The following is a 25,565-nucleotide window of genomic DNA, read 5'->3' on the forward strand; positions in this document are numbered from 1 at the left end:
CTTCTGTGTGCCAGTTTAGCTGCTTCATATAAAGTGCTGATATATAGTATTTTTATTATCATATTCTAAGTATTTTCTAAATTTCATTGTGATTACATCCTTTACCCATGTGTTCATAAGTGTTTAAAATTTTTCTAAATAAACTTTCACACTTTATTTCTGTTACTGAATTCAAAGAGTTATTTGGGGGTGAGAGAACATAGTCTAAGAAATCCCAATTTTTTGAAATTTAATATTAATAGCTAACAATCATCACCATTTGGCAGGTACCACTCTAAAGATTTTATATGAATTATATACTTTACTCCTCACAATGATTCTATGAGGTAAGTACTGTTATTATTCTCATTTTTATAAATGAGGAAATAGGCATAGAGAAGTTATGTCATTTACCCACATAAATTTATGAAGTTACACAGAGCTGCTAAGTGACGGGGCTACACTTTTTATATTCTTCCTCACTTTAGGTCTTATTCTCAGATTATATTTCAAACCTCTGCACTGTTTTTGTTTTTGCAGGGGGAATCAATTTCATTGAGGTATAATATATGTATGTGGGTGCACAATTTGATGAGTTTTGTCATACTTTTGCAACCTGTGAAACCACCATTGCAATCAAATACAGAATCTTTCCACACGCACTAAATTTCATCCTGCCCCAGACCCCAAGCAATAGGTAATCCACTTTTTGTGACTATAGGTTAGTCTGCAGTTTCTAAAATTTAATATAAATGTAATGCCATAGTGTGAGCTCATTTTTGTCTGGCTTCTTTCATTCTACATACTGATTTTTTAGATACATCCATGTTGTTGTTTTTATCACTAGTACGTTCCTTTCTTACTGCAAAGTATACTCCTTTGTATGGATATACCATATTTTGTTTATCCCTTTGCTTTTTATGGATATTTGGGTTAATTTCAGTTTTGGGCCATTGTGAATAAAGCTACTACGAACATTCACATTCAAGTTTTTGTATGGACATATGCTTTTGTTTCTCTTGGGCCTTTAGGACTTCAACAGCTGTTTTATGGTGTTTCACTTTTCAAAAACTGTCCAACTGCTTTCCAAAGTTGTTGTAAAACTATATTCCTATCATCAGGGTATATTTTCTTATTAATACACATCTTTGGCAATACTTGGTATAATCTTCTTAATTTTAGTCTTTCTAGTCAATATTTAATGGTATCTCATTGTTGTAATTTTCATTTTCCTGATGACTAACGATCATGAGCATCTTTTCATGTGCTTCTTGGCCACTCACACATCTTCTTTTGTGAAGTGTCTGTTAAAATATTTTGCCCATATTTATTGGATTTTCTTACTGTTGAGTTGTAAGAGTTCTTCATTTATTCTGGATACAAGTACTTTGCCAGATACATGTGCTGCAAATCATTATCCGTTTTGCAAAAAACAAGCTTTTATTTTGATAAAGTCTTGTCAATTTGGGTTCATGCTTTTTGTTTCCTAAGAAATGTTTGGCTCCTACAAAGTAATGAAGATTTTCTTCTACGAGTTTTAGCTTTTACATTTAGGTCTATGATCCATAGCAAGTAGATTTCTAAGTATGGTGTGACGTAAGAATCAGTATTCATTGTTCCCCATATGGATACCCAATTATTTCAGAACCATTTATTGAAAAAAATGTTCATTTCCTCACTCAATTACCTGAGCACCTTTGTAAAAAATCTATTGACTATATATGTGTGGGTCTAATTCTGCATTCTCATTTCTTCTCCATTGATCTATATGTCTATCTTTTCCCTAGTATTACAATGTCTCAATTACTATAGCTTTACAGGACGTCTTGAAATCAGGTAGTGTGATCATCCAACTTTGGTTTTCTTTTTCAAAATTGTTTCCGCTATTCTAAATGCTCTGTATTTCTACATACATTTAAAAATAATCTTGGCAACTGCTACCAAAAAATCCTGCTAATATTTTAATTGGGATTGCATTGAATATATATATCAATTTAGGGGAGAAGTGATATCTTAAAAATAACGGGTCTTCCAGGGTATTTTTTGCCATTTACTTAGGCCTTCTTTAATTTCTCTCAGTAGTTTTGTAGTTTTCATTGTAAAGATCTTGCACATATATTATTTATTCATAAATATTTTAATTTGGGGTAGGGCACTATCATAAATGGAATTGTTTTTATATTTCTATTTTCAATTGTTTTCTGCTAGTATATGAAATAGTTTTATCCTGCAAACTTCTTAAATTCACTTATTAGCTCTAGTTGATTTTTGTAGGTTCATTAAAATTTTTTCCTCAATCATGCCACCTACAAATAAAGACAATTTTACTTCTTTCTTTCTAATGTTTGTCTTTTTTTCCTTACCTTGTTGCAATGGCTGAACCTCCAGCACAATGGCTAGGACAAGAAGTGAAGTACCTGCCTCTTGCATAGGGAGTAATCTTTCAGTCTTTCATCATTATTATGTTGGCTACAGGTATTTTTGTAGATGCTCTTTAGTAGATTGAGGAATTTCTGTTCTTAGTTTGCTAAAAGTTGATTTTTTAAAAAAATCATGAATGGTTGTTGAATTTTGTCAAATTCTTTTTCTGTATCTATTGAGATGATATGATTTTCTCCCCTACACTGCAAATATGGTTTATTACATTGATTTTTGAATGTTAAACCAATGTTGTATTCTTGGGATAAAACATATTTGGTCATGATATGTTACACTTTATCTATATATTTGGATTTGATTTGTCAAGGATTTTTGAATCTATGTTCATGAGAGATATTTGCAATTATTTTTTTAAAAAAAATTATTGTAGTTGATTTACAATGTTGTGTTAATTTCTGCTGTATAGCAAAGTGATTCAGTTATACATATATTCTTTTTCATATTCTTTTCCATTATGGTTTATGACAGGATATTGAATATAGTTCCCTGAAGTTATTTTTATAATTATTTTTTCTGATTTTTGTATCAGTTAGTCCTCACAATAACCCTATGGAGTATGCATTATTATTATCCATTTTTGGAAATGGGACATAGGCAGAGCCAGTAAGTGGTTGAGATGTACTCTCAGTCACTGTGTCTCACTGCCTCTAATTTGTTAAGTGTTGCTTTCATGCTCTAGTATGTTGTCAATTTCTAAAAGTGTTCCATGAAATAAAAATAAATTATACTCAATGACTGGCATTTTTTGTTATTTCCTTGCATATTTTTTATATTCTTTATATTATCTAAGAGCAGAAGTAAAACTAGAAAATTAAACAACACATTCTTGAAGAACCATTGGGTCAAGGAAGAAAGCAGAAGGGAAATTAGAAAATATCTCAAGACATTAAAAAAAAATGATGTTAGTTGTAGCTTTTTTTTGTTACATTGAAGTATTTTTTTTCTATTCTTAGTTTGTTGAGTTTTTATCATGAAAGGGTGTTAAATTTTGTCAAATGCCTTTTCTGCATCTATTGTAAAGATGTGACTTATCTTTTGTTCTGTTAATGTGGTATATTACATTAATTGATTTTCTTGAACCATCCATATATCTCAGAGGTAATTCCCACTTGGTCATGGTGTATTACACTTTTAATGTGCTGTTGGATTCAGTTTGATAGTATTTTGTTGAGGACTTTTGCATCTATATTCATCAGGAATACTGGCCTGTAGTTTTCTTTTCAGGTGGTATCTTTGGCTTTAGGATCAAGGTGATGCTGGCCTCACTGAACTAGTTAGGAAGTCTTCTCTCCTCTTCAATTTTTTTGGAAATGTTTGAGAATAACTGATATTAACTCTTTAAATATTTGGTAGAATTCTCCAGTGAAGCCATCTGGGTCTGGACGTTTCTTTATTGGGAGCTTTTTGATTATTGATTTAATCTCCATACTAGTTATAGGTCTGTTCATACTTTCTGTTTCTTCATGATTCAGTCTTGATAGGTTGTATGTTTATGGGAATTTATCCATTTCTTCTCAGTTATTCAGCTTGTTGGTATATAACTACTTATAGTAGTCTCTTATGACCCTTTTTATTTCTGTGGCATCAGTTGTAATGTCTCTTCTTTCATTTCTGCTTTTACTTATTTTGTCTTTTTTTCTTAATTGTCTAGCTAAGAGTTTGTCAATTTTATTTAGCTTTTCAAAAAACTTAGTTTCATCAATTTTTAAAATTGTTTTTTAATTCTCTATTTTGTTTATTTCTGCTCTGATCTTTGTTATCTCCTTCCTTCTGCTAATTCTGGGCTTAGTTTGTTCTTTTTTTCAGCTCCTTGAGGTGTAAAGTTAGGCTGTTCATCTGAGATCTTTCTTCTTTTCAAATGTAGGTGCTTATGGAAATCTCTCTTAGTACTGCTTTTGCTGCAACCCATAATTTGGGGAATGTTGTGTTTTCTTTTGTCAAGACATTTTCTAATTTCCTTTTTGATTTCTTCTTTGACCCAATGGTTGTTCAACAGTGTGTTAATTTTCACATAGTTGTAAATTTTCCAGTTTTACTTCTGCTATTGAGTTTTAGTTTCATTTCGCTGTAGTCGGAAAAGATACTTTGTATGATCTTAATCTTATTAAATGTGCTAAGACTTATTTTGTGACCTAACATGCAATCTACCCTGGAGCAAGACCTATGTGCGCTTGAGAAGAATGTGTATTTTGCTGCTGTTGTGTGAAATGTTCTACATATGTCTGTCAGCGCCATTTGGTCCATAATGTTGCTCAAGTGCTTGGTTTCTTTATTGATCTTCTGTCTGGATGTTCTATCTGTTATTGAAAGTGGAGCATTGAAGTCTCTTACTGTTATGGTGTTACTGTCTTATTTCTCCCTTCAGTTCTGTCAATATTTGTTTTATATGTTTAGGTACTCTGATATTGGATGCATATTAATAATTGTTATATCTACCTGGTGGATTGACCCTTTCATGATATAATAATATAATGTCCTTCTTTGCGTCTTATGACAGTTTTTGACTTAAAGTCTATTTTGTCTAACTAAAGCAACCCCTGCATTCTTTTGGTTACTATTTGCATAGTATCTTTTTCCATCCTTTTACTTTCAGTCTACGTGTACCCTTAAATCAAAAGTGAGTTTCTTGTAGACAGCATACAGTTTGGTCTTTTATATTTTTAGTCCATTCAGCAACTCTTATGTCCTTTGATTGGGGAGTTTAATCAATTTACATTTAAAGTACTTACTGGAAAGAAACTATTTATATTGCTATTTTGTTGATGTTTTTCTATTAGCTTTGTAGTTCTTTGGTCTGTTATTTCCTCTCTTGCTGTCTTCCTGTTTTGTTAAAATTTTTTCATATTGATATACTTTGATTATTTTCCATTTTAATTTTGTGTAACTTCTAGAGTGTGTGTGTGGTGTATGTCCGTGTGTGTGGTTACCTTAAGGCTTACAAAAAATATCTTATGAAACAGTCTATTTAAAGCTGATAAATTCAACTGCATACAAAAACTCTACACTTAAACTTCTTCCACCCACCCTCCAACATTTTATTGTTGTCATAACTTACATCTGTTTATATTGTGTATCTTTTAATATCTTTATAGTTATTTTAATATTTATTCTTAACTTTTATACTAGAATTAAAAGTGATTTACCCACCACCATTATAGTAATACAATATTCTGTATTTGTCTATATATTCATCTTTATCAATGAGTTTCATACCTATGCTACTGTGTTACTTTTTAGCATCATTTTGTTTCAACCTGAAGAACTCTCTTTAGCATTTCTTACAAGACAGGTCTAGTGGTGACCTTCAGCTTTTGTTTATCTGGGAAGATCATGATCTCTCTATTTTTTGAAGGCTAGTTTTGCAGAGTATGTTATTCTTACTTGGCGTTTTGTTGTTGTTGTTGTTTTCTCTTAGCACTTTAATAAAATTATCCTGCTCTTTTTCTGGCCTGCAAAATTTCTGCTGAAAAATTTCTTATAGTCTTGTAGGGGTTCCCCTGTGACAAGTCTCTTCCTTCTCTGCTTTCAAAATTCAAAGGCCTTTGACTTCTGATAATTTTTATTATAATGTGTCTTGGTGTGGATTTCTTTGTATTCTTTTGACTTCTTGGATCTGGATGTCCATTTTCTACTCTAGTTTTGGGAATTTTTCAGTCATCATTATCATCATCATCGAATAAGCTTTCTGGTACTTTCTTCTCTGTCTGGGATTCAATGTGTATATGGATCTGTTTGATGGTGTACCATAAGTCCCTTTAGTTTTGTTCATTCTTTTTCATTCCTTTTTCTTTTGACTAAATTATTTCCAATGACTTGTCTTAAAGTTCACTGATCCTTTCTCCTGTCTGATATCTAGTCTATTGATGAACTGCTCAAGTGAATTTTTCACTTCAGTTTTCATGTTCTTCAGCTCCATGATTTGTTTTGTACTTTTTTTTTTTTTTTTTTTTTTTGGCTGTGCTGTGTGGCTTGTGGGATCTTAGTTTCCTTACCAGCGTTTGAACCCATGCCCCCTGCAGTGGAAGAGCGAAGTCCTAACCACTGGACCGCCAGGGAATACCCTTAACATTTTCTATCTCTGTTCAAATTTCTCATGCTTTGTTCTCTTGCCTGTAGTTAGCATCTTAATGACAGTTATTTTGAATTCTCTGTCAGGTAAATTATATTTACCTGACAGAGAGGGTTTCATTAGGGTTTCTGGAGATTTATCTTGCTTTGTTTGAAACATCTCTGCCTGATTCTTCATTTTTCTCAACTTTCTGCATTACTGTCTGTGCATTAGACAAAACAGGTACCTCTCCCAATCTTCATGGACTGGCCTTGGACAGTAGAACACTGTCACCAATCAACTTGTCCAGAGACTTTGGGGGCCTCTACCAACTCTTTCTCTCCTCAGGGAGTAGCAGGAAGCTGTAGTTCTGGTTTGCTCGTTCTGTGCTGAGGAAGCAGGGGAGCTATGTTGTCTGCCAGTTCAAATTGCTGTCTCCATTCTCCTCCAGGTGTCTAAACTGTACTGAACCTGTCAGGGTTCTAAGACTGGCAAGACAGAAACCTGATCTCTGGGGAGCTCCCCAAGAAAAGCTGGGGTGCTGGACATGTGAACTAACCCCTTCCCTCCTCTGGGAGAAGCTGAGACCTAGGAGGTCTCTTCCCAATTTTATGGCACTGGGCTGGGGTCAGGGACTCTGACAAGAGTCTGTCCCAAATCTCCCTACTGGTTTTGGTGATTCTCGTTTTGTGTTCACCTGCAGTGCAGGAGCCTTTCAATTCGTTTCTGGATCTCTCACAAAGGGAATTTGTGACTTGTTGCTGATCAGTATGTTTTCAGGGGGATGGAGGGTCCATCACCATCTTGCTGATGTCACTCCCAACTTAGCTTTTATTTCACCCGTATTATTGATAGTTTTATTGTGGGTAGAATTTTGCTGGTTATTTTCTCTCAGCATTTTCAAGATGTTTCACCATCTTCTGGATTCATTAGTTGTTAATGAAATGCCAACAAAAACTAACTTTCATTCCTTTGTTGGTAATATTATCTCTAATTGTTTTAAAAACATTTTGTCTTTGGTATTTTGAGGTTTTACTCTTTGTTCATTTTCTTTTAACCTGTCTTGGGTTTTCTGGGCTCTCTGAATTTGAAATTTGGCATATTTCATAAATTTGGGAAAACTCTAAGTCATTATTCTTTTAAGTAATTTCTCTGAAATTCTAATTAGATATACACTGGACCTGCTCATTATATCTTCATTCTCTCTTAACCTCTTATTTCCATCTTTTATTTCTCTGGGCTATATTCTGGGTGATTTTCTCCCTCAGATCTTTGAGCTTAATGATTTCTTTTTAGCTATTTAATCTGTTCAGTCATTTCAGTTTCTAATTTTAATTGTATTTTTCATTTAAAAAATGACTTTTCTCCAAATGTGCCTAGTCAATTTTGATTATTTCTTTATCATATATCACCAGTGTTTACTTACTTAAGTCAGATAAGTGAAAATTTTATACAATCTATCTGATAATTCTGACATCTTCAATCTTTGCAGGGAAGAGTCCCTAGAGTGATTTTTCATTTTGAGCTCATGTTCTTTCAAATTTTATTTGTCAGGATTCTGGGAGTATAGTACACTCCTCAACAGATTATTTGCATTTGCTCCTTCCAGGTCCTTGAGGTTACCACCAACCCAGGATTTTTCCCCCTCTAAAATCACAGAAGTGTGATTTCAGGCTTCAAACTTGTGTGAGAATAAGCTTGTTACGCATTTTCAGAGAAGACATTTCTTTCCTCAATTTGTACCTCCTTCACCCAGAGCCAACGCAGAGACAAGCATAAATCCCACCACCAACCTCTAAGGACCTGCTTATTTATCCCATAATTCATCCACTGAAGATGTGTGTTCCGAGAGTCCTGGCATTAAGTTGGAGCAGATGAGTTCTTTGTTTAGACCTCGCCACCAGGTATTGCCTCCTATGTCACCTCTTCAGAACCCCAGCACATTGAAATCCAGGCTTTAGGTTAGCAGGAAGCAGCTAGCAACTACCCCCAAACCCAAGACAAACATTTGTGTGGTACTTTATAATTTCATATTCACTTCTTTTTTTGTGGTTTCTTGTCTCTGAGGAACTTCCTCACTTACCAGCTCAATCATTCATTGAAAGGGATTAAATGCTCTCTGTAGCATTTTAAGGCATTTCTCGGAATCTCTGTTCAGCCAGATGGCCCTGGTTTCTATTTCTATAAACTAGGAGGCGAGGGTCATGTGCTGAGTATGAAGGAGGAAAAAAGTTTGCTGGAGAGTGGAAAAGGTTTGAAATGGTGGAAAATGGGAAAGCAAATTAAATAGTGAGCACTAAATAATAAACAGTGTTAATGGTATTCAGAAAAGTTCACAGGGAGCGATCACTTGACAAGACTTTATAGCCTGTGGGCTATGCAGTAGTCTCATTTCTGATACATATTATATTAGCCATAAAACCTTGGACAAATCACACCTTGTTTATATCTACCTATTTCATAGTGATTATGAAGACAACTGTTATGAAGTGCTTTGAAAATATTAAATCACATAGAATGTAAGGCATTGTAATCAGGTCTTTGCCATGGAACTGTATCGCAAACTCTTGCTTCACAGATGATCTCAGGAAAAACAGAATCAAGTTAATGGATAGAACAGTTTAGAAGATTTGGATAAAAACAGTTCATAATCACAGTTATGGATAAAAACCCAACATTGACAAAACCACGATTTCCAGTAAACAGTAACTGACTCATGATGTGAGACTTGCTTGTTCTGCAGACTTTTCTGTTTAATAGAATTTGTTGAAATCAAATTAGCAAAGCCCTAATTATCATGGGCCATTTGCCATGATATAAGAATAGTTTTGCTAAGCAAAACTCTAATATATTAAAGTGGCTTCATTAGTAAGATTTTACCTGTAGTAATCAGAAGTAACTAACTAAACCAAGAAAATCTAAGAGAATCTTAGCATTAATATCATAAGCAATCTTTTAGGCAGAAAATATAAAGATTCCAGAAAGTACACAAATAATTTACCTCACATATTCACCAAATTAACTCTCAAATTTTAGATAGCTAAATATTTTCAAGATTTTGGCCTTTTCAAGATTGTCATTCAAAAATATATTCACCATTGTTCTATGAGATTAAAGTATGATAAAATAACTTCTTATCCTTAAGGAATTTCTATTTTAGGTAGTAGAAATACTTTTGTGAGAAATCACAGAACATGGTAACAAAATTAAAGTACCTGTTAAGTTGCACTCCATGTTGTTTGACATTCCATCAATATTTGGAAGAATATATCCAATGTCAGGGACAATGATAGCATCCATGCATATAAGAGTTAAGATTCTGAATTTAATTTTCCTAGCTGTTTTGGCACTGTGATTTAGTCACTGCATTTTATCCCGATTAAGCAACTGGCACCCATTTTACAAAATTGCAAGAAAAAAATGTCACTATGGGTCATGGAGATGAACTCATTGATTTTGGCATGCATCAACAATACTCCAAAGATAGTATACTATCAACACTCATTTTTAGTCCTTTTACTTGTTCCAATGGTAGGTAGCATGTTTTATCACATAATTTGTTTTAAAGACTGAAACCTTCTCTGTTAAACATACAGGACCGTGAACCGTTCTCTGGTAAAGTACACGTTCTATTAATCATGCTGGAAAAAGTTCAATAGGTGTTTTTAACTTAGTGTACAGGTTTTTCTTTTTTTCTTTTTTTCAACTATCTGCTTCCAGGAGGTTAAGTATGGTAAATCTAATTATTTCAGAAAGGGCTACTCCCCCTCATTTGAATTCCATTCAAGTGCAGTCAACAAAAGAAAGAGTGGTTTAGGCAGTCTTAACTTTTTTTTTTTTTTTTTTTTGCGGTAAGCAGGCCTCTCACTGCTGTGGCCTCTCCTGCCACGGAGCACAGGCCCAGCCGCTCCGTGGCACGTGGAATTCCCCTGGACCAGGACATGAACCCGCGCCCCCTGCATTGGCAGGCGGACCCCCAACCACTGCGCCACCAGGGAAGCCCTTAACTTTTTAATATAAATTTATTTTTTATTTTATTTATTTTTGGCTGCGTTGGGTCTTCGTTACTGTGCGCAGGCTTTCTCTAGTTATGGCAAGGGGGGGCTGCTCTTCTTTGCAGTGTGCGGGCTTCTCACTGCAGTGGCTTCTTTTGTTGTGAAGCATGGGCTCTAGGCACGTGGGCTCAGTAGTTGTGGCTTGCTGGCTCTACAGTGCAGGCTCTGTAGTTGTGGCGCATGGGCTTAGTTGCTCCGCAGCATGTGGGATCTTCCCGAACCAGGGCTCGAACCTGTGTCCCCTGCATTGGCAGGGGGATTCTTAACAACTGCACCACCAGGGAAGCCCAGTCTTAACTTTTTGAAAACTTATTTTTAGAAGAACTAGCAAAATGTATTCAAAGTAGTAATGGTTGTTTTACTAACTTTATTTTTACACTGCTCTATGGTTCTTTGTAACTAAGTCCTTAAAGTTAGGATGTTTTTAATTAGTGAGAAATGGACACAACAAATACTTTAAAGAGGTCAAAAGTAAAATGAAATTGGCATTTAATATGACAGTAAAGACAGAGTGATTTGGTAATCAAGAAGCACAACTATTTAAAACAGATATAAGGGCTTTTTGTTAAAAAAAAAGGTCAAATTTTAGTTAAGTTTTGTTTTTGTAACCATGTAGACTTTCCCTATCGCTTTGCTATAATACAAAGAACTCACTGGGGGGATTCTCTGGTGGCGCAGTGGTTAAGAATTCGCCTGCCAATGCAGGGGACATGGCTTCGAGCCCTGGTCTGGGAAGATTCCACATGCCGTGGAGCAACTAAGCCTGTGCGCCACAACTACTGAGCCTGTGCTCTAGAGCCTGCAAGCCACAACTACTGAGCCTGTGTGTCACAACTACTGAAGCCCGTGCACCTAGAGCCCGTGCTCCACAACAAGAGAAGCCACCGCAATGAGAAGCCCGCGCACTGCAATGAACAGTAGCCCCCACTCGCTGCAACTAGAGAAAGCCTGGGCACAGCAACGAAGACCCCATGCAGCCAAAAATAAATAAATAAAATAAATTTATTTTAAAAAAGAAAAAACAAAGAACTCATTGGGAAAGCTTTATTCATTCAGAACGATCAATAAGAAGTGTGCTTCCAGTTACTTGAAATTGATATAAAAATTTGAATTCAAATACTATTTTAAATATAGATTCCTTTGGATTTTTTTAGTGAATATGGAAATGATTTCTGGTTAAAATATCTCTTTTTAAACAGGTTGAAAATTTGTTCTAGTTATGTGTCTTAAAATTGTTAATTTTACTAAAAAAAAGGATAGACAAACAACCTACACTCTTTCTAGGAGACACTACAAAATGAAAAAAACTTTAGTTCAGCTTCTTTCCAAATTATGTTTTCTAGGGTAATAGAATCTTATTGCTTTTTAAAAAGTACATGAAACAAACAAGAGATCCATTTAACAGGAAGACTTTTAGACGTTTAAATTCTCTGTCACTAGCTTGGAATAACAGCAATCAAAAGACTGAAAACCCAATCTAGATATTGTGTAGTTTATGCTGTAGAAGTATACTTTTAGAATTTTGAGCTTAAATACAGATGCTTTTTTTCTATTGTGATAATGTTTACTCACATTGTGTTTACCTCAGGGTGACAGGTATGACTGGTAAAGGGCACAAGCGGACCTTCTGGGGCACTGAAAATGCTGTATATTTTAATCTAGTGGTGGTAACACGAGTGTATGTAAAATTTCACCTAGCTGTATACTTAAGCTTTATGTACTTTATGTTATACGTTATATTTCAAGAAAAAAGTAAAAAGAGTATTTAGCTACTTTATGAAATGCCCACCAATTATTTTACGATGAGTCATTAATATGACTTTGTTAGTCAAAAATGCATAGGGGAAAAACAAATTATCTGATACTCATGGCCTAAGGACTGCTAGTCACTCTGAGGTAAATTAACTATATCTGAAGCTAGAGCAAAGCTTTAATGATGAGATATTGCTGGTAGTGTATCAGAAATTGTGTCAGGAAGAATACAATGTATCAGCTTAACTATGAAGGACTGAAGTGTTATAACAGTTTAAACAACAACTAGAAGATCAGAACATCTTCAAATAAGTGACATGACTGGCATGTTTATTTGATTTATGATTACCCATGCTTTTTACTTACGGCTTCTTAATGTTTGGGTTTTTGTCATTGTATTGCTTGGACTTCCAAATGATGGGGAATTAAAGTTAAATTAGTTTTGTTGCCTATTCTGAACTGTTGTTTTTAGTGTGGTAAAAAGCTGAAGTTATGACTGTGCTTTTAAAATTATGCATTCTACTTCCTAGCTATTATGGGAGAAAAGAGTTGGTTTACGCAGGGAATATAAACACTTAATCTGCCTCAAATGTTTTTTTACTTTTGCTCAGAACTATGTTAATTCTCATCACCTCCAAAAGCCTTTGAGAGGATTAGCTGCATAGACCAATATTGTTCTATATTAGTCAGTATTAAGCATATGATGTCACCTTGTTTCCTCTCCTCCTCAAGATTTTTTTTTTTGCGGGGAGGGCGGGGGAATTGTTTTTTTTTTTTTTGGCAATTCTCAAAATACTGTGGCTTAAATACCACTAGCTGGCACACATGATTGACAACCTTACACTCCCAAACCTGTTTGAAATGGGTTAAATACCTAAGTGCTGCAGAACAATGCAAACCAACCAGCAATTCCTCATAAAAGAGAAAGGGGGTGTGATTAGGTTCCAGCTATTAAGCAAGTTATTGAAAAAACAGTTTGGTGGTTTGTTTCTGCAATAGGCGCAGGTTAAGCTAGTATTTTCTCTCTTAATTAGCTCAAAAAAAAAAAAAAAGACTAGTCTATAAAAGGTAGGATAAATAGCCAAAACAAAACATGAAGCAACTGGGGCAAACACACTTGGGGCTTTACGGAGGTCTTTATACTGATCCTCGACATTGGTTATGGCTTATTAACCCCGCCGGAGAACTATCGAACGGAATCTGTGTGAGGCTTATCGAGCCCGGGGAAAGGAGATGCAGGAGAGAATAAAGCTTCTAATAAAAGAAACGCAGCAACAATAGCAGAGGAACAGCTCTGCCTGGTGACGTAATGGCTGGCAGCAGTCCAGCTTCAGCAGAGCTGCTGCTACCTCAGCATCCAACCTCTTTCAACACAGTCCAGCTTCAGCAGAGCTACCGGGGCTGCTACTTTTTGCGATGCCACTTTGTCGGTGGCACCGACACCTTTCCTTAGAGGGCCAGGACGCTGAACAAAGGCTGGTCCTGCTGTTTCAAGTTGTCGGAACACACACTCTCGCTCACACCCCGCAAGCCCCTCAGTCGCCGAGCCGATCGGCTGCTTAAGTTTAGGACGAGAACCCTGGCGCACACACCATGCGTGCCTCGGTTTCCCCCGGGCTGCTCTCGGGTCCGCCTCTCGCGGTTCGCACCCCCCCCCCCCCGCCACCGGTCCTCAGCCCGAGTTGAACTCGGCGGCCCCGCTCTCCCGCCCGGCCCCGCGTGCTGGTCCTCCCGCCTTACCTCCGCTAGGTAGAGGTTGAGGAGACAGAGCGTGGAGAACTGGAGACAGGAGGGGAAGCAGTAGAGCAGCCAGTGGGGGAAGAAGTGCAGGTGAGCGGGCGGCCGGAGCAGGGGCAGGGAGCCGCTGAGCGAGAAGGCGGCGGAGAAGAGGGTGGTCCTGAGCGCTGCCCACAGGAGACAGAGGAAGAGGCAGAGGCTCTGGTAACTCAGCCGCCGCTCACGGTACAGGAGCAGCCGCCACAGCTGCAGGTAGGCAAAGGCGAAGAGCGCGGCGTAGAGCAGGGCGTGCAGGATGCTCAGCGCCAACTGCACGGAGCCCGGCACCGCGGCGCCTCCGCCGCCCCCGCCGGGCGTGGAGGGCTCGCGGCCGGCCGCCGGACCCGGCACGGACGCCCTCATGAGGGGGCTAGGGGGCGGGCGAAAGAGCGCGGGAAGCAAGGGGCCGGACTCGGAGCCGCTGTCGAGGGGGAGAAGGATGTCTCCCTGACCCCCCACCCACCCCAACCTCCAACCCCAGGAAGCGCCGTGACAGGACCCGAAGCCCCGCGGAGAGCAGCCGCGGCTCCTGGGACCCCGCCTCCTCTCCCCGCCCCCCCCCCCCGGGGGGTCTCGGCTCCTCCTGCTGCGGCTCGGCTCGGTAGCTGCAAAAAACAACTCTCGGCTGGAGACAATCAGCTGAGAAACCCGAGCATTTGAGGTGCTCGCTCCGCACCGTGGGCTCCCGCTGATTGGCCCAAGCAGGCTCGCCCCCTCCGCGCCGCGCTCGGAAGGCCACAGGCCGCTGGACCTGTCGCTCCAGGAGGCCAAGCTCTGATTGGGTGCCCGCTTTCCCCTCTTGCTCCTCCCCTTCACTCCCCACCCATGCTGCCGATTGGCCCAGCAACTGCACGGCCAGCTCGCGCCTGCGGGCGGGCTCGGTTGTCGCCTGTCAGCGGGGCGGCTGTCGCTCCGCCCCCTGCGCTTCCCATTGGCTAGAAAGGCTGCACGTAAGACCCACGAGGACCGGGAGGAGCCTCGCGGTTGTTTTTTGCCCAGCAGGCTGACTCCACTGAGCGGTGGAGGCTGCTGGCGCGGAGGCTTGGGAGTGCTGCGAGCCCGCAGGTAGGGGGAGCGGTTCGTGGATGCCCGGCAAGCGAGGCATGGGCCCGCCTTCTGCCTCTCATCCTTCTTGTGGCGGGAACTGTCGGTCAGCCGTCCGGGTCCCAGCCCGCAGGTCTTGTCCTCAGGTCTCGATAGGTAGGTGGCAGCGCGGGTCCTGCAGGCGAGGGCTGTGGTTTCTGACGGTAGGGATGCCTGCGGGGATTCAGACCTGGCGGCTCTCCCCCAGCAAGGACAGCACTGCCCAGCTCTGGAGTTTGGCTTAGAAGGGGCCTCACCTGGATCCTTTTAAGGGACGTTTTGCTTTCTTTTTTTCCCTAGCGTGAGCAGGTAGTAAAACGGGAGCCCTTCTGTGGGGAGAGGGCAAGGAATGAGGCGAAGGCTGAACGGAAGCTCTAAGTAAAAGAACCTCCCTCCCTCGGGATATGTCCCAGAAAGAAGAGTGGAATTAGAATGGGATGGATATGGAAGCCGTCTCAGGGTGGGGGGAAGGTGGGTCTTTGAAACTTAGAATTTGGAAAGATGCTGTGGGCATAAGTTTAGGCAAAACGGCAGAATCAGAATTTTAAGTCTTTGAATGTCTAGAGAGGAAAAGGTAGAATAGTCTGTGCTTCTTAAATTCCACATGTATTCCTTCAAGCTTTAGTCCCCTGTGTGGTGGATGGTGGCGCTATTTCTAGGGCTCAGAGATATACAAAACACATGCTATATTATGTTTCTGCTGTAAATAAATGAGAAATAAATAGATCTTCCCACGTATATTGGACTGAGATAATATTTGTTGACTTTTTTTGGGGGGGATGTTTGGTAATAAAATGAGCAAATTAGTGAAAAATGGTGAGGGAATAATTTGTGTTCCCCTTAGGATGGGTGGCATATCGCTAAATAAGTATCCCTCTGAAAGACAGTGCTACATTTATTGGTGCAGCTAAGACTCAGCCTCTCCTAACTCACCATTTTAAGAAGAGTGTTGCTACTTTCTTTCCTAGCTAAGTGATCCACAGGGAAGGTAAAAATCTCTTGTGCTCCAGATTGTGGGACAGTAGTTTCCCCAGGCACCAGATACTGGTGTGTTTTGGATTCTTTGTAGGTGTGCTGACAAACTGTGATAGATGTTTAGGCCTGGCACTGTTATGTGGAGATCCCTCTGATGAAACATTCAGCTGAGCAGGTTGTGCTGTGCAGCCTACAGTAGAGTACAACTTGCTGTAAGAAATTAACAGTCCTAATCCAACATCAGCGCTCTAAAGAAGGATCTCAGCTTTATTGGAATTGAAGACATTTGCCTCATGGATTCATAGGGAATGTGGTTAGGGCAGTACACAGTTCTATTTGAAAGGGGACAGAGTGCTCCGGGCCCCAGTGAGGTAACTGATTGCAGTTATGTGCTTAAGCCCATAAATTAAGCATGAACTCAGAGTTATGTGCTTTTAGGCACTTGTCAAAATCAGGAAAGCCTCTTATTCTCTGGCATGGCCTATTTTTGTATCTTCTATAATCAATGAATCAGGTCATGAATAGATTTTCACCATGAAGGGGTTTTTCTTTTTTTTCCTGTATTCTCTACTCAAAGTGAGAGTAAACGACATTTGGATAGCACCCATACTAGTTTTACATCTTTGTTTGTGAGACTTTTTATTCCAGTGTCATAGCAAATCAGAATATCCGCTTTTTTTTCCCTTCCTTTTTTGGGGGCATATACATGGGGGGTGCAGGTAGAAGATTTTGCCCCACTCCCTTGAGGGAACTCTTAAGTGGATAGATGTTGACTCCTTTTATTGCCTCCTTTGGGTCTTAAGTGGTAAACTGTGATGAGATCTAATCAACGTTTTATTTGAGTCAGGTTCAGTGAGCAGGTTCTGTTCTCTAAAAGCGGCATTAAACTGTAAGCAAGCTAATTTTTGACAGAATGTTCCTACAGGAACTTTGTAAGCATTATATGCCCCATTTGTTGCAGAATATGAAATGTGGCATTTCCCAGAGAATGATGCCTGTAGATCTTGGTGTAATTTGTTTAATGTTTACAGTTGTTAATTTCCTCTCTTTCTTGAGAGGGGAAACCATTAGTTTTATGTTTAATCATAAGGGAAATTTAGGCCTTTAAAGGGGAAACCATCCAAGGGTCTTCTAGAAAAGCTTGCTCCTGGGTAACCTAAAATTGGAAATATGTCCAAATACACAATGGTTGAATAGTGTTGTTTTGAGAGAGCAGATTACTCTAGCACAATGTTCTTTCAAACATTTAAAAGCAGAACCATTTGCCAAGTGTTATTATATGTAGGACCCAATCCCAAAGTGTGATTGCTGTAGCTGAAGAGGGCCACCAGTTGCTCCACCTACGCAGAAAGGCAAATCTTTGCCCCCTCCTCTCACTAGCAAGATGATCAGTGTTTTTCTCTTGAAGTACTTCCTCGTCATTGCCCTTGGGGGCTTTCTCAGAATTCTGGTGCTGAGCAAAACAAACTTTTGTTGCCTTTAACTTTTTATTTGCAAGTTTTAGCCCTTTTTGTACTATAGCCTTACTCATCCATTCTTACAGTGCTTGTCATCCTCCTGTATTTGTCCTTAGTTAAATGTCACATATTTTTTCCAACTTTTAAATGACCTGTGCATGCATACTTGTTTAGAGTTTAGGGATCAGGCAAAAGTTACATCTTGCCTACTGACTCTGATTAGTTCCACCAGGAGCGTTATACTGAGGAACTGAGGGCTCCTTCCAGCCCCAAAGGTTAAGAGTCTGCACTTAGTTGTGAGGTGTCTGTGTGTAGGATAGGCAAACATTTGCCTATGACTTTCATTTTCTTTTTGTATTGGCACTGGTTGTGGTAACAGTTGTATTTTAAAGAGTCATCTTCCCTTTTAGAATCTTTCTAAAGTGAAATTGGGTCAATTTCTTGTGAATTCTTTGAAATATACTGCTTTTAAAATCTAGGATATGTATTTATGTTCAAGTCACTCTCCTCTTAGCTGTTACTAAAACAAATAGGGCTAGGTTGGGTTATACTGTAATAACAATCTTCAGAGATTTAAAGATTTAAATCTTCAGAGATTTAAAGTAAAGTTTATTTTATGTTAACACTGAGTTGGCTGGGAACCTTGCCCCGTGTTGTCCTCTTTCTGAGACTTGGTTCAACAGAGAAGACCTTGGTTTGAGTGTTTTCAATCATCATAGCAGAGAAAAAAGTGTGTCATGCTTCATGATACATATATGTTAACTCTTAAAAGCTTCCAGAAGTTACATATTCACTTTGCACATTTCATTGGCCAAATCAAGTCATGGCCATACCTAACTCAAGGAAGTGGGGAGTAGGATTTTAACATGTGTAGAGAACTAGAAACATTTGGACAGTCTACCCTTTTTGTCAATAGATATTCTCCTTCCTACATGTACTTCATCCTTGGCTCTTCTCAGTGGAGATAACCCCTAAATCCCATCCAGTCACTGTCAAGCTCAAAGTCTGGGATCTCTGAGTAGTACCCAGTAGCCATAATCTCTTGTAGTCTCTATCTTTATAAATTATCTGTCTCCGTCACCCTGTTGAATACATAGAGTAGTGTAGGGACAGATAACTATAAACTATAGTAAGTGTTCCCATTTGGAGAGGAGAAGAATGGAAGACATGTACCAGACTCTGGACTGTAGCAATTTTGGAATCTTGCTGGGCAGATATTGCTAGAGCTCTAAATTATAAGAAAAATGAAATGAAAAAACACATCGAATGACTAGCCCAATTTAAAAATAATTAGGTGCAACAGACACAATATTACTGTGTGAAATTGCTATAAAAGCTTCTAAACATTTATATGCATTTTCTGTGTTTATCTCATTATTGTGGACCAGTGACATACAGTTCATATTCTAGCACATGCCCTGGAGCATAGTTCTCTATGGTCCTTGGCTTTATGCCCTGCAAGAGATCCTTTCATTTTTATTATCTTTGGCCCCACCTGAAGTTGGCTTTGGAGAATGTGGCTTCTTTCCGTGGCTGAGCAGTTTTGTCAGCTTGTTTCTGGACCCTACAAGTATGGGGGCTTAAGGATTGTTTTAAGTTTTGAACAGCTTAGTCTTTTGGATGGTGGTGCTTCTTTGAGTACCTTTCTTTTAATACCTCGTTAAACACAATCAACAGCAACTATCACACAGTACTCATTTCTGTCTTCCAGCCTCTTCTCTTAGGGCCATAGATAAGTTCTTTAGCCACGTGAACCTAGCATGTGCTCATAAATTCATTAGGTACTTGTCACCTCCAACTTACTGTAGTGACAGTTTCATCAAATGTTTTGTTATTCCTTAACATGGATCATTTGTTGAGGTCTTGTCTCTATGTTTCTTTGAGGAGAGTTTCCCTAAGTACTCCCAGAACAGCTTTCCTGCTGCGTGGCACCCGAGCGAGTATGTGGGGTTCTTGTTAAGGCAGCACCTCACTTCTAGTTTGTACACCAGTGAAGATAAACTAGATTATGCTACAATAAAAACCCCCCAATCTCAGTGGCTTAAGACAATGAAGTTTATTTCTTCCTATATCATATGCTCATTGCATACCAGCTGGGGGTTCTCTGGGCTGTGCTTCATCTGGGAGCCATGCTGACAAACAGCCACCATCTGAGTGTTTTCAGTGACTATGACAGAAGAAAAGAAAGGCAGGCCTATCACACAGTAGCTGTTAAACTGTTGCCTGAGACAGGCCACTTTGGCTCCCATTTTATTGGCCAGGGTAAGTCACGTGGTGCCCTCAAACTTCAGTAGTGGTGGGAAGTGCAGAAAGCTAAGTGTGATCCTAGGTATAGCTGACAGGAGAACTGGAACTGTTTACCCCATACTGATGAACCATCACACCAAGGTAACAAGGCCACATTCCTCCCAAGGAACTCAGCACTTTGTGGTGACACTTAAATTTTGAAGCATTAAGTGTTGTTCTCTATCCCATTTTCTAACTACCAGAGAAAAAAGTCACCAAGTACCCTCTGTAGCTTTGTTTTTAACTCTGTTCTTGCTAGATGTTCTCTTTCCTCACTATTTCCCATCCACACTTGCCTTCTCTTTGTTTAAAGTTATTTTTATGAGGAGACCATGCCTCTGGGCAAAATCATTTCAATTACCATGCATGTGAAATGAACACTTTTTAGTGACACCACAGGGGTAGATTGGATTAATATGAGTAGTAGCTATGGAAGATTTGATTACATACAAGTAATATTTTTTCTTTTTAAGTCAAAGTGAAAAGGTACACTGTTTAAAAGAGTCAGTTCTAGAAGGCTTCAAAATTCCCCTTGGTATCTTACCCCCTCCAATTTCTTGTTCCTCAGAGGCAACTACTTTGAACCACTCGCAGTTTCTTTTAGTGTTGATCTTTCCATTTCCAATAAACTTGGCTTTTGGTCTCGTGAAAAATGAAGATTTAGCTCTCTTTCATCCCTTTTCCCACCCTGACTATATGCTCCCTTACTTTCAACTCCACTCAACTCTGGTTGTTACGGATCTGGTTAAATCATTATTCAGTGTGTATCTTATGACCATATAAGCTATGTTTCTAGCTGACCCACACAGTATTCTCTGCGTTAAGTAATTTTTTAAATAATCAAACTTACCAAAAGATGGAGAAAACTGCAAAAGTTACTACTGAGTACCTATCTCTGAATAATCACCCACATCTCTAATTGGCGAAATGCATAGTACGTTCATATGGATAATCTAATCTGTCCAGTGAGGTGGGTGTGGGGAAGTATTCAAGCATTGAATGTGTGTGGTTAGACCTTTGGTTCTACCAAATACATTCTACGTGAAAAGAGTATGTTAACTTTAGTATCCAATTTAGTGTTTAAATGACTGAATTGTAACCACAGGGCCAGGAAAAAAGATATTTATACTTGGATTTCTCATTTGTGCTTTTACTTAAATGTTTATCCTTTTAATTAGGTTGGAGTTATTTCATACAGTAACAAATGTTATATTCTTTCGGCCTCAGGATGCATGCATCTCTCCCTCAGAATATAAGGAAAATATTGGATGACTTATTTTATACCATTTTCATTAATATAAAGTGGCTTTAAAATATGCTGGTTTAAAATAGATTTAATGTATAATATTTTAATGTCAAGGATACCTCTTAATTATATTATTAAAATTACTTTTTATATACCTCTCTCAGTCCTCACTCCTCATTCTCCTTGAGTTTTTGAACTCTTGGCTCATTATTAAACGTTGATGGCAAATTTGTTCACTGCTTGATATAAACTAGTTCTAGTGAAAAGAATTATTAGGAAGTAATCAATAAGCAATTAGCTCCTGTTTTAGGAATACCTGTTCCTTACAGAGAGTTATTATACGCTTCTTGATAGTATCGAAAGACCAGAGTCTATGGAGTTTCAGTTTATCAATTCTATTGTACAATAAATTGAAGAGTAAATTTTTTCTCATTACCCCTGAAATGCTAAATTGAAGAGTTAATGGTCTTTCATGACCATTGAAATGGTAGGTGTCTAATTTAGTATGATTTTTTCCTAAATTTTTTATTCTTTAATTATTTCTTTACTGAAAAGTTCCACTCCTATCCTTATGAGTAATTCTTGCTATATTCTCCTGTCTCCTGTTTTGACATAGTGATCTTTGTTTAAAAGATAAGGGTTCGGGCTTCCCTGGTGGCGCAGTGGTTGAGAGTCCGCCTGCCGATGCAGGGGACACGGGTTTGTGCCCCGGTCCGGGAAGATCCCACATGCCGCGCAGCGGCTGGGCCCGTGAGCCATGGCTGCTGAGCCTGTGCGTCCGGAGCCTGTGCTCCACAATGGGGAGAGGCCACAACAGTGAGAGGCCCGCGTACAGCAAAAAAAAAAAAAAAAAAAAAAAAAAAAAAGATAAGGGTTCTATTTGAAATTAAAATTAAAACAAAATTCTCACCTATACCTGTGGGTATATCTTTACCTCTAGAAGTGCGATGTTTAATATAAAAATTAATTTTCCTAAACTATCTTCTTTTAAATGTAGATAATATGTATCATCAGTAGAAAAGCTTCCTGAAAGAAGAAATTGTTCAAAAGAAATTTGAAAGTAGCAAAAGTATAAGACAGATAATTGACAGCAGATACAGAGGACAGCATGGGAGTAAGTACAGCATGAAGGAAGATGAGATGATAATATCTAGAGCAAATCTGAGTTCAGAAAATAGAATTGAATTAAAATATGAGTTGAAAAAGATATTTGAATTTCTAAACTGTTTAAATAAATCTAATTCTTAGGAATTACTAAATGTATATTAAGAAGGAATGTTCTTAAATAGTTTTAATAGATATCTTCTAGGGGATTTAAAGTAAAAAGAATGTAAACGTAGTAGACATATATTTTGGCTCTCAATTCCCACGTTAGTGGTTTTAATTGCTATTTGAGTATTAATTGTACATCTACTCTAGGTAGAGAAAGATAAAATACCCAGTTTAAAATAAATGGATTGGATAATGTTTGAAAATTAATTTTAGAATCCTTAAAAATGACAGCTTAGCATACACCATAAATATCTATTAATCTTAACATACTTAGTATTGCATTTTCCAGATCTTTGATATCTTTTGCAAGTATCAAAAATTCATAGTATTATTAAATCAATGTCATTATATATCATCCCCTCTAATGTTTTTACTAGAAGGAAATAGTAAAGTATTAGTAAAATCAAACATGGAAGTAATGCCTTATATTATTCTTTTTGCAGATTTTACTTCATTCATTTATTTAATGAATTCATTCAGAAAAACTCTGTTGAACGCCTACTCTTGCCAGGTATTGTCCTGGGCAACAGAACACAGCGGTGAACAAAATTGACTCTCCTGCCCATATGCAGCCACAGCTGATGATGTCTTCCAGTTTCAGTGTACTTAGAGTTGGCATCTCTTTTGTCATGATGTGCATTTTTCATATGTCAGCAGTAGACTCTCTACCAGAGCTGAGTCCTCAGAAATTCTTCAGTACATTGCAACCAGGAAAAGCTACCTTAGCTTATTTTTGTCAAGCTGGTAAGTATTTTTTATATTCTAATATGATTTTTGTGATGTTTCTATTGCTGTTTAATGTTTCTATTGCTGTTTAATGCTAGGAAGAATTTATTATCAGGATTAATAATATGTGCTTTAACGCTGCTACTGTAATATGCCTGCCTGGGTTTCAATCCTGACTTTGCCACTTGACCTGCTGTGTGACCTTGGTTGAGTCACTTAGCCTCTCCACGTGTCTTTTTTGTCATCCATAATGAGGAAATAGTGTGTGCTTTATAAATTTATTGTGAGGATTAAGTGACTTTACTCATGTGCTTAGTCCATAGTAAATACTAGATAAGAATTAGCTGTTAATAATATCTGAATTTCATCATCATTTCTGAAAGTAAACTTTTGGATATTTTTAGCATGTAAATATTTTAAAAGTGTTTTCAAACTTTAAATATAGTATTAGTAATGCCTTAGTTTAATACTCTGCTTTAGCTGTACCATTAATTATACTGAATTGATTAATATAACTATTGAACATAACTTATCATTATCATGGTTCCATTTAAGTTGTTTTGTGCCTTAAAAAATACTATTCTTGGAATTAGTAAATGAAGTGAATTCATATTTTTGTTGGCTCCCTTATTATAATTGTGATTTGAAAATGGTATTTTAAAATCATTTTGAAAATTTTGTACCTGTGTGTTGTGTATATAGTATTAAACTTGGAAAAGTAACGCCAAATGTGCCATTTAAATTAAACATTTATCCAGTTTATGTTTAGAAAGCTTTTAAGGTCAATTACAAAGTGAAAATATGTCATGATAAAAATATTAGAAATAAGAGTAATGAGGCAATAGGAAATAAGGGTACAAGAATATGTAACTAGGTTCATTTAGTTACTTGATTATTTGTTGTTGCATACTAGTTGGGCAAACTAATATATTTCTTTTTCAGTTTGCAGCTTTGGGCTTTAATTTTAAAAATTCATCTTTCCTAAGGGGCAAGTCATAAAACATTCATAAAACATTTCTTATTTTAGATTCTCCAAGTACCTCTGTATTTCTTGAAGAACTGAATGAGGCTGATAAACCTCTCCAGGACTACGGAATTTCAGTCACAAAGGTAGAAAGATATTTATGTTAATAAATTACTAGTGACAAACATTTTACAACTGTGTGACCTAAGACTGAGTATCTAAAAATACTACATTGTTTCACATCTTTTTCCAAACTGGAAAAATATTTTTTCTACCTTTTTTTTCATAAGAATAAACAGAAGTATAGTTAATTCCAGATTATTGTATAAATTATAAATACAGGGGAAAAAAAGCTACTTCAAATTCTGGAGCTTAGAACTTTATTTTGTAAACCATTCTATTGGGGCTATGGTGTCATTTATTTTTTCAATCTTTTATTTAAGTTTTTTTTTTTTTTGCCTGACAAATATAATAGATGTCCATAATTTAGCTATTAAAATTTTTCTATTAACACAAACTGAGGTACCAAAATTGAAGTAATTCAAGTGTTTTTTTTTCTTTCCTATTCTTCTAAGTCTTTATAATTGCTTATGTTGTGGGTTCTCATAGTTATTTTTAGAAAAAAGTTAAAACAACATAATTTGGGACTTCCCTGGTGGCTCAGTGGTTGAGAGTCCGCTTGCCAACGCAGGGGACATGGGTTCGTGCCCCGGTCCAGGAAGATCCCACATGCCACCGAGCGGCTGGGCCCGTGAGACATGGCCGCTGAGCCTGTGCGTCCAGAGCCTGTGCAAAACAACCTAATTTGAAATTACATACTTATTTTTTTTCTCAAAAAGTGTTTGAACTTGCCATGGAGTATTATGGAAAATTTCCACATGCATCATGGTTTAGATAGCTACAGGAGCCTTTCATTTAGTTTAAACTTAGAATTTGTACCTCAGAAAACGGAATGATTAGTAACCCAGTGATTATTAAATTCTTTCAGATTAGTGTCTCCCTGACTTTCTGTGTACATTTATTCTTTCTTAGTTCATTAGCCTTCCTCCTTTGAGAGATGGCTACTGTCCCTCTTGGGGCTAGAGTTCCTGTCCCTGAAGCTAGAGTTCCCAGGGCAGGAAGCATAGAAAAGTTAACTGTGACTTTTAAAGGGAAACTGTTCACTCTCACCACAGAACACTTCTGACACCAGATGTGTGTTTTTCATATGAAGCAGTTCTGACACTAACAACCCAGAATTAGCACAGACCCCACAGGTTAAGGGCCCAGTCCTATGAGATGCCCCTCACTTCAGATGTCAGTCACAAGGAGTGAGTGGGTCCCCAGGCTCCCTAGGACTTCTGTAGGACTTGGCTCCAAATGGCGGTTCTCACAACCCCCTCCTCAGGTTCCATAATTGTCCATAATGTCTCACAGAACTCAGGGAAAGACTTTACTTACTATTACTGACTTCTTGTAAAGGATATGTCAGGAACAGCCAAATGGAAGAGATGTGCGGGGCAACATC

At 38.0% G+C, this 25,565-nt stretch overlaps 2 protein-coding genes across 2 annotated transcripts in view; one reads left to right on the forward strand and one right to left on the reverse strand.

Annotated features, from left to right (window-relative positions):
- GPR137C (G protein-coupled receptor 137C) overlaps positions 1 to 14,412 on the reverse strand; it is a 52,568-nt gene extending 38,156 nt beyond the window's left edge. Inside the window, exon 1 of the mRNA XM_060167195.1 lies at positions 14,014 to 14,412. Within this exon, the coding sequence (XP_060023178.1) occupies positions 14,014 to 14,412 (399 nt within the window). The remainder of the gene's footprint in view (positions 1 to 14,013) is intronic.
- Positions 14,413 to 22,183: 7,771 nt separating this feature from the next.
- Positions 22,184 to 25,565, forward strand: part of TXNDC16 (thioredoxin domain containing 16) — a 104,448-nt gene continuing 101,066 nt past the window's right edge. Inside the window, exons 1-3 of the mRNA XM_060167196.1 lie at positions 22,184 to 22,210; positions 22,812 to 23,112; positions 24,122 to 24,204. Of these exons, the coding sequence (XP_060023179.1) occupies positions 22,935 to 23,112; positions 24,122 to 24,204 (261 nt within the window). The 5' untranslated portion in view covers positions 22,184 to 22,210; positions 22,812 to 22,934. The remainder of the gene's footprint in view (positions 22,211 to 22,811; positions 23,113 to 24,121; positions 24,205 to 25,565) is intronic.

This window comes from Lagenorhynchus albirostris, chromosome 1 (genome assembly GCF_949774975.1).
Source record: "Lagenorhynchus albirostris chromosome 1, mLagAlb1.1, whole genome shotgun sequence".
In the NCBI taxonomy this organism is placed as follows: Eukaryota; Metazoa; Chordata; class Mammalia; order Artiodactyla; family Delphinidae; genus Lagenorhynchus; species Lagenorhynchus albirostris.